We start from the raw sequence: 9,728 nt of genomic DNA, 5'->3' as shown, positions 1-9,728 counted from the left end.
GAGGAAGAAAAAGAGGAGAAAAGAGGAGAAGAGATGAAGAAAGAGAGGAGAGGAAGCGAGAGTAGAAGAAGAAAGAGAGGACAGGAGAGGAAGATGGAGGAGAGGAAGAAAGAGAGGAGAGGATGAAGGAGAGACAGAGATGGGAGTCATCATAATTCAGACAGAGAAGTCCATGTAAGTCCTGGGTCTTCAGCTACGCCCAGTGTGTGGTGTGCACGTGTGTGTGTGTGTGCACGTGTGTGTGGTGTGCATGTGTGTGCGTGCGTGTGCGTGTGCATGTGTGTGTGTGTGTGTGCATATACCACGCCACCACCACTCATGACATTTCCATCACTTCCAGTCACTCTTTGGCAGCACTCCTGTTTGAATATAAGACGTGTTGAACATATGCTCATAACTGAAGTTGGCTTCACTCCCTCAGTGGAAAGTCAGATAGATCACACTCGGTATGGAACCACTCTTACTTAAACACACATGTAGGGTTCATAGACAAAGCTGCAACTAATCTGATCGCAATGTTGATTGTTGTCTCTTGACCACAAAATCGAAACAAAAACAAGTCTGTATCATTGGCCTTTTGCCTCATAATAACAGCGTAATTCATTAAGAAAAAAATCTTTCCGATATCACAAAATATTTCTCTCATGATCACAAGAAAACAACATTTTTAAAATCTATTTTGTCTCTTTTTGTATTTACGTTTTGGTTCCTATAACATTCAGTGCCATATGGCTGTGGGCATCTCATTAAATCCTGCTTCCATCAGCTGTAACTAGACCAGAGCCAGATGTTGTCTTTAACGTCTTTATTTGTCATGAACAATTACAGTAGAGCAGGCGTTGACAATGACATTTTTGTATGTGTTTTATTGGGTATTCAATGTGAGTAGTTGACTTTGAGGAAAACTATGGAAGATTTAAAACCCCTATCTCACTTGATTTATTACCTCGATTTAAACATTGTAAACATGAGTTTATGGTCTCGATCGCTAGTTTCAAGTCTTCTTCAATACAGCATGATGTTCATTTAGTAAATTATGGTCCCATTTAGAGTCAAATAGACCATAAAGCAGGGGATGCTTTAGGGCGTGGCTACCTTGTGATTGACAGGTCGCTACCACAGCGTTGTGTTTTTGTCTGATAACTTTAACCCTTTCACAGTGTGTTTTCACTTCATGAACGTTAATTATAACCTTTTTGGACGCCTGAAAATGTCTTATTCATTGTTTGGTTGTACTTAGCTCCACCCTCTCGTGTCACTTCGAGTCGTGAGAACGTCGCTGCTAGGAAACAGCAACATTAACGTTACTGTCGGCGTCTAATAGCCACAGAGGCTAACAATTTGGCAAGTTAGCAAGTGGGTAACATAATGCAGTTGAATTCAAAGGCATAATGACAGAGGAAAAAGATGAGGCCGTTGGGAATATCAACATTTTCCTCAGACATATTATAAAATTACGAAGAAAAACAATGAAATTACGATATATTCACTTATTATGCACCGAAAAAAGTTAACTTCCATGGCCTCCGCCCTTTCTGACAACGTCAACAAACACGTCACAACTCGTGAACTCTGAGCTTTCAGACACATTCCATTTAAAAGGTTGTGAATACCACAAGAGGGGGCGTTCATATGGACTCCTCTCGTGAACACGGTAAACACGACCCCATTTGAAGGAAGCATTATAGACAGTCTATTCATGGACCCACAAGTCAGAGCTTCCTGCTACCTCATAGAAGCTTCCTACAGAATGACTGGTATGTCTCAACTCTCATTGTGTGTGTGTGCGTGTGTGTGTGTGCAGCATGAAGCTGCTCCTACATCATGTGTTTATTCAACTGAAGGAATTTACCTTCCATGAAAGGCACTCGTTTACAGTGTTATACCATATTGTCATAGGCCAAACGTCATCGTTGTTATCATTCCCAAATTATTATCAATGCCTCTGACTGCTACCTTTTTCCATTCATGGTCTACATGTATGTCTCTCTGTGTGTGTGTGTGTGTGTGTGCTAAAAAGCATAACAAATATAAAAATACACTTTTATTATCTCCAAATCAAAACAATGTCACACGTCATTGCAGTTAGTTGCAGGTAGTTTATTCACATGCATTTTCATATATTTTCGAATGATTCCAAACTTGCAAATGCAAAAGTATAAGCGTGCGCCTCTTTGTGACTGATCATAAATGCCTGCATACACATGCACCAGTCTATGTGTGTACGACTTATCTTGTTTATCTCTACTGTGGTTAAACTATGTAACTACGTAGTACTATGTACTATCTGTACAATGGTTAAACTACGGGGGGCTCGTCCCACGATGGGTCACAAACCTACTTCTGGTGGGTCAACATGTGGCAAAGAACACTAGATTGTTTTCATGAATCAGGATCTCAGTTGAGCGCGGATAAATTGTGAAAGTTTAATAATCATCGTCATCATGATCATCGTAGGTGTGGGGGTACAGTACGTAACCAGTAAGGATATTGTTCTTTATTGAGTGTGGTGTTTGACTGGATGTACAGAGCTTCCTCCCGGCCATCAGCTCAACGTAGACCTGATCGCCTCTCTGCATTTCCAGAACCACCACCTGGAAGTATACACAGTAAACGCTGTCATGTTTCATGTACAAAAATCCTGTTAAAATCACAGGGAAAATGATTTATTTCCCACAATTTACGATTTTTAAATTGTAATATTTGATCACCATTTGTGCAATTGTGTTACAATCAGATTTTTTTTTTCACCTGATTGGCATTGTCTTCATAATCTTCTCGATTTTGCTCCCAGACACCGACCACCGCTTCCCCGTTCTTTATCAGCTGGACCTACACATAGAACAAAACACAAAATTAAGCCGATATTGACTCAAATATCTGGATCGGTTATCAGTGACAATGGGGACAATCTGTTAAATTCAATTCTATGATTAGATACTATATACATTAAATACTGGAATTTTAATTCCTGTTTAAGTTTTGACCAATACGTTGTTGCATTAACAAGATTTACACTTGACTTGTAATTCCTGTTAATTTCAAAGATTTTTTTTTGCCAAATTGCGATTGTATTTTACAAAGGTAGGAAAGCAATGCTTAAGTCAAGCCTGATGTTGCCTTACACATGAAAGAATGATCCCAGTCACTTCCACACAGTGAGGCATACAGCTTATTAATTAAACACTAGTATCGCTATCGGTATCTGGACTGAAAAAGTCAGATTGGTGCAACCCTAAAATTAAGTTACAAATGACTTTGCTGTTGCTAATGCGGGTAAACCAGCAGAATGTGTTCTGAAATAAGATATATGTTAAGTCTATCTGGTTGGTTTACTTTGTGGTAGAGGCTCCCATCTTCCTGCACAGATGAGTAGACTGTCATGGAAAAGACAAAAACGCCATCACAAGGTGCGGTGAAGACACCTGGAGAGGGAGGTGAAGAGTTAGTGGAACCGCAGTGATGCATGTTTTACATAAGGCTTTAATTTAAAATGGTGGGTAAAGCTTTCATAAGTCATGTTTCATACCTATGGACGGTTTATATCCATTGCCATCGTTAAGAGTGATGTTGGAGTAGGGGACTGTCACTTTATAATTGAAAGGACCAAAGCACAGAGTATTGGGATCAACAACGCTGTCCTCCATGCTGGCTGTGAAGGCAATCTGTCTGTATTCTGAGAGTAAGAGAGAGAGACATTTATTGTGTTGTACAGCAAAGTGTCCACAAAAATCATTTTTTAACATACTTTCTGTGTGTGTATTGCCAGTAATGTTGGTCCAAATCTAACATCCATCAGGGTTATGGGTGTTCACCTGTGAGCTCGTGTACTCTGTATTTCAGTTTGGCAATATTCATCCACAACTCTGAAATCCTAGTGAAGGTTTGCTCTTCCAAATCGAACATTTCATTGGCTGCACAGCAGCAGCCGCGCTGGCGATAGAAGGTACAATTGCAGTCCCACTTGGTACACTCCAGCGGTCCTTCCCATTTGACTGGAACAGAATGGAGGGATGTTGAGAAAGGAGAAGAGAGACAAGTGAGAAACAAGTTCATCATGGAGGGCAGTTTCAAGCAGGACTTTGCTGCAAATAAACATGCTTGCTCTGTCGACTTTATCTGAGTAAATTAAAGTAAAAAAAAAAAATAGGACTGTCAAAGTTAACACGATAATAACACGCTAATGCAAATTCGTTTTAACGGCACTAATTTCTTTAACACATTAACGCAACTTGCGATTTTTAGGTTGTAACGGGCGCAGTTTTAAAGCTACAGTGAAGATACTGGTATCATATGAAACTAGAAAGCCTAAAGAATCAATCAGTACCAACCATGTCATACTAGCTTGTTGCAAACGAGGCTAATTACCCATGAGTCTCCCCTTTACAGACATGCCCACTTTATGATAATCACATGCAGTTTAGGGCAATTCATAGTCAAGTCAGTACACTGACACACTGACAGCTGTTGTTGCCTGCTGGGCTGCAGTTTGCCATGTTATGATTTGAGCATATTTTGTATGCTAAATGCAGTACCTGTGAGGGTTTCTTGACAATATTTATAATTTCTGTGTTGGTAATTTATTTCTAATAATACATATATACATACATTGGCATAAAGCCGCATATTTGCCCACTCCCATGTTGATAAGAGTATTAAATACTTGACAAATCTCCCTTTAAGGTACATTTTGAACAAAAAACGTGAGCTTAATTTGCGATTAATCGCGACAAATATTGTACGGACAATCATGCAATTAATTGCGATTAAATATTTTAATCGATTTACAGCCCTAAAAAAACAAAACACATTTGAGTTACAAAGCATTCATAAAAGACATACAGCTTACAGATGAACCATGCACAGGGTTGGAAATTAGCACCAGCCACCAGCCAAATGCTGGTAAAATATGCAAGTAGCTGCTGGATTTGCTTCACTCACCACCAGCCAAAGAAATCAATGGTAATCTATTGAGTGGCTGGTAGGTTTTGGAATCCACCAGCCACAGTGGCAAGTGGACAAAAAGTTAATTTCCAACCATGAATATGACATGTGTTTACTATGTGGATGAGTGCTAGATGAATAAGGAATAAAATGAGGCAGTATGTGTGGCTTACGTGCAGCCATTTTCAGCACTTCAATGTTGGTGGAGTGGGTGTCCCCATGACCACAGAGAAACAGCGAACCCAACAGGAACAAAACTGGTAATACAACCATCTGAAAAGAAAAAGCAGTCAATCATGGGTTAATACGAGAGGCTAAATGCTCAGAGCAGTGTCACAAGGTGATTTACACGTAATACATTTTACATTTGACTTAAAATATTCAATGTCTTACAGTTTCTGAATTCAAATCAGTAATTGTATTTCTGTGCTGCTTGTATTCAGAGTTCAATCTGTTTAAATCTGCATTAAGCAATATTTTTGACATTTATATTGACTCAAGTGTTTCTGTGTTTTGTATCAACCAAACTCTCCTCAGACTTTATCCACTTTTACACTCTATGATTGTGTGTTACTGCTGTTATTACCTGTCCAATATGCAAATAATTAAGAGCAGCAATTTGTACGAAACAACACTGTACGCGTTTAATGTTCTGCAGGTCATAATGTCATATGGCCGCTGGTTTAACAGCATTTCAATGATTTCAATGTGTAACTAGTCAGCACCTTCTTCACATTGAAATAATGTTATATTCATCTAAATGCTGATGGAACAATCATTTATGCTACCGAGACGTCTACAAAACTTTCACTTTCAAATCAAACTTAGCCTGGTTTTATCTATATGAAGAGTAAGTTTGACCTGCAAATCACCAAATCAATGCTGCTCTGAATCAAAAAGGCAACGTTAGCTATCTGTCCAACATTAAACAACAAAGCATCAAGTTAACTATTGGCTGTTAAAGAAATTCAAACATCCAGCAGCTATCATATTCGTTTTTGTTTTTGACTCTTTCTGAAATTTCTTCATGTGAGCTTAAATTATTACATAGAATAATAATACTTTTTAAAAAGGTAAAATAATCCAAAAGTGACAGGAAGTATAGATATCACAACTGACTTTAATTAACCCTCCATTATTTCATCTAACAATAATTCCATTTCGAAAATGACCTTCAAATTCCAGATGTGTTACGATACCTGTCAAACCAAACCTGTTTTTGTGTCACTCAATCATTTTACCCAATAATTAGCGAAACTATTTTAGCTATAATGATTGATGGTTGACAACCAGAGATTGATGTTGACATTGTTTTTTTAAAAATATATAATTGGAAACATAAACTTACTGTTTTTCTTTTGTTCCTCCCTCTCCTTGGTCTGAAAGACTATGTCAAGGTCTTGTGAGTTTGTCAAACTGAGAGTAAGAGTTTTAAGCAAGAGGGTGGTTTAGCTTCTTATTGATGCACTTCAGGGGATCCTCCCCTTGATTAGGTAAATGACACCTCCTCACACACACACACACACACACATAGGTTTCAGCCAAACACTAACAATTCCTTCTACAAACTGGGCCACGTACGGTTCATCCCTGGAAATACAGTACTCTAAAAGGGTTTTCCTTCGGTGTGAAAGAAAAAGAATTGATCTTGTTGCACCTTTCAGCACCTTATTGTTGGGGACCATAATAGCCCTTATCGGGACAGCAGTGTCTGATTGCCGCCCTCCCAGAGGACAGAAATGCTGATATGGAGAACATTGTTGGCAGGTCCCTGAGGGTATAATGGCCTACAGACAAGAAGACAAAAGAAGCTGATAGGAAGGTGTTATCGGCCCATCGATAATGGCCTAGATCTGAGAACAATACACAGCGTCACCTGGTTCTCATGCCGAGATACTTTGTGTTCCCATCATTGCTTTCCATTTGGATATTGTCAGAAACCCAGATGTATTGATTGTGGTTTGTTGTGTGTTGAGATATGTGATAGTTACTTGGCTAAAGTAGATTAAATGATCCTCTGTTTAATTGCCAATATTCATTCAATAATAAGTCACTAACAGGAAGGGATAGGTGTTGCCTCCTTTCATCGTGTTTTTGACGGATACAAAAAAATTCGGAAAGACATCCAAGCTGTTTGTGCAAAATGTGCTGTCCAGACAAACAAAGAAGCTGGAAACCGCCTTAATCCTGATATAGAGATTTGGGCTAATGGGTCTCTGGTTGTTCTACATGCATTTGATAGCTGACTGTAGAGCTGTCGGTAAATATTGGGTAACATTTTATAATAACCATCGTTTATTAATGGTAAATTGATAGTTAATTAAACTTATTTAATAGTCAACAAACAATGAAATGATAATTCATGTTTACTAATTTACAATAACAGTTTATTGTTGCACAGATTATGACATTTACTATCTACATATAAGTATTTGTTAATTAAGATATTATTTATGAACCTTAAAGAAATTGTTTGTAAAACATTTATATAAACACTTCATTTTACAGGTTCACAAATGTCATGGTAATTAGGTCATAATTACCAAGTAACCTATTTAAAATTTGTTTGTAATAACTGCCAAATTACCCCAATATTTACCTCAAAATTTATCGAAAATTACTTTATTATAAACATTATTTAATAATTATATTCCACTATTTCCCAATAGCTGATCATTTATTTAATACATTTAATAATATAATAATACATTTAATTTATTAGCAAATAACTTGTTTGAAATTTCTTAAAAAACTCCCTGAATCATTACATCAGCTACCAGGTTACATTTGTGGAGACAATAAGTCACACAATGGTGAGATTTGTGCCTGATCAGAAGTGTCTTCTATTAGTTTTGGTTTTCCACCTCAAGCCTAAGGGCCCTATTTTAACGATTCTATGTTATTTTAGCATGTAATTATTAAATAAAGTTTATAATAAAGTAATTTTCGATACATTTTGAGGTAAATATTGGGGTAACTTGGCAGTAATTCCAAAGAAATTTCAAATAGGTTACTTGCTAATTATCACCTAATTACCATGAAATTCGCAGACCTGTAAATGCCTAAAAAAATAGTTTATAAACCATCTATAAACATTATTTCGATGGCTATTATAAAGTTTCCACTGATGATTATCATACATTGTTAAATGGTTAATAAATACTTTGTACAGTGTCTATAAACAATATTTAGATAGGTATTTAATACTTAAACTATGGTTAATAATTGGTTTCTGGCCCATCTATCTATGCAAAGTTTATATAGATAGATAGACAAACGATTTATTTAAGGTTTCCAACTCATTTAGTAATCCATTAACAAATACTTAATATAATATTTAAAATGTTCGTGCAACAATAAACTGAAAATAAATATTTTACCAATGTGATCAGAATGTAATTGTTATCGTCTGTTATCAGCTATGATACAACTAAAACTGTTATTCATCCCTACTGGTTGTTTGTAACCTTGTTTGTTTCTCTCCTTGTTGTTCCTGTAGTCCTATTAGATAACAGGGTGTTTCCTGTGTTGACCGTTACCTTTAAAGCTGTCGTGGCTCCAGGAACAGCCGTGCATTGTCTGTGTTTTTGTGATAGCCACCTACGTTTGTGCGTGGAGTCCCAAGTTAACTGACCTGGTTCTTCACATAGTCTTATCTGCTAAATGGAGGCCATGGTGTATCAGGTATTTTATATCTGCTTTGCGCAAATCTCTTCAAAAACAGACCTCCAGTCCTTTAGAGGATTCACACAACAGCATGGGATAAAAATGACATGCTCTATGCCCTGACCGCAGATGTGATTTCAAACCAGAGCTTTGAATTGCTGCATAATGGAGAAAATAAAAGCGTGGTCGTCTTTCTGAGATTGTTTGATATGGAGGTGAACAGGAGTTATTTTCCCTGTGATGAAGCCAGTCATCAGCAAGTGTCTTGATAAGGAGTCGGGAACTTACCCAACTACTTAAAGAGCTTTAATTTCTTTCTGACCTTATTAAAACTCAAAACGTATCGAAGTATAACCGTTCCCTTTGCCACAAACTGGGCTGGCACATTAAGATATAAAGCTGACAAAATACAGAAATGACCATAAAGCATTGTGGTTATACCAAATGAGGAAATATTGTTCTATATGTCATATGAGCTGTGCATAAGGAAATATGCATTCCTTGTGTTCACCAAAAAGTCATTGACAGATAAAGAAATTAATGTAGAGTATGTTATCCTACATAGTGATATTACTTACGTTTGTTTCTAGCTCCCTGATCTTCTGAACAAATTGTAATAAAACTCCAGTTTACAGAAATCCAAATAGACATAACGTTATTTGGGAGGGCAGTGCTATTAATAACAGGTATAGAGCAGATGAAAATCTATTGTATTCAATATTTAATCACATGATTGTCCATAGTTAATCGTGATTAATCACATATTTTTTATCTGCTCAAAATGTACCTTAAAGGGAGATTTGTCAGTTTTTTAATACTCAACATGGGAGTGGGCAAATATGCCTGCTTTATGCAAATATATGTATGTATTTATTATTGGAAATCAATTAACAACACAAAACAATGACAAATATTGTCCAGAAACCATCACAGGTACTGCATTTAGCCCAAAACTGTATGTGATTATCATAAAGTGGGCATGTCTGTAAAGGGGAGACTCGTGGGTACCCATAGAACCCATTTTCATTCACATATCTTGAGGTTAGAGGTCAAGGCACCCCTTTGAAAATGGCCATGCCAGTTTTTCCTCGCCAATATTTAGTGCAAGTTTGGAGCGT

The 9,728-nt window shown here is 37.2% G+C and overlaps 1 protein-coding gene across 1 annotated transcript; it reads right to left on the bottom strand.

Annotated features, from left to right (window-relative positions):
• Nucleotides 1–2,040: 2,040 nt before the first annotated feature.
• On the bottom strand, nucleotides 2,041–6,600 carry cbln18 (cerebellin 18). Its single transcript, XM_074641344.1, has 7 exons — nucleotides 6,293–6,600; nucleotides 5,118–5,217; nucleotides 3,816–3,995; nucleotides 3,530–3,676; nucleotides 3,337–3,425; nucleotides 2,752–2,832; nucleotides 2,041–2,594 (listed from the first exon to the last, which is right to left on the bottom strand). The coding sequence occupies exons 2-7, from the start codon at nucleotides 5,215–5,217 to the stop codon at nucleotides 2,427–2,429; spliced, it is 765 nt and encodes a 254-aa protein (XP_074497445.1). The 5' UTR covers nucleotides 6,293–6,600; the 3' UTR covers nucleotides 2,041–2,426.
• Nucleotides 6,601–9,728: the final 3,128 nt, after the last annotated feature.

This window comes from Sebastes fasciatus, chromosome 7, assembly GCF_043250625.1.
Source record: "Sebastes fasciatus isolate fSebFas1 chromosome 7, fSebFas1.pri, whole genome shotgun sequence".
NCBI classification, from domain to species: domain Eukaryota; kingdom Metazoa; phylum Chordata; class Actinopteri; order Perciformes; family Sebastidae; genus Sebastes; species Sebastes fasciatus.
Note: the sequence above shows the minus strand (reverse complement) of the source record. Positions and strands in the feature narration are given on the sequence as shown.

What these genes read in the sequence shown, in the direction of transcription:
- cbln18 (XM_074641344.1), bottom strand. Translation starts at nt 5,217, where the DNA reads ATGGTTGTATTACCAGTTTTGTTCCTGTTGGGTTCGCTGTTTCTCTGT. An exon ending in CAGAGTACACGAGCTCACAG is followed by an intron (nt 3,677 to 3,815) that starts GTGAACACCCAT and finishes TCTTACTCTCAG; the next exon opens with AATACAGACAGATTGCCTTC. An exon ending in ATGGGAGCCTCTACCACAAA is followed by an intron (nt 2,833 to 3,336) that starts GTAAACCAACCA and finishes TTCTATGTGTAG; the next exon opens with GTCCAGCTGATAAAGAACGG.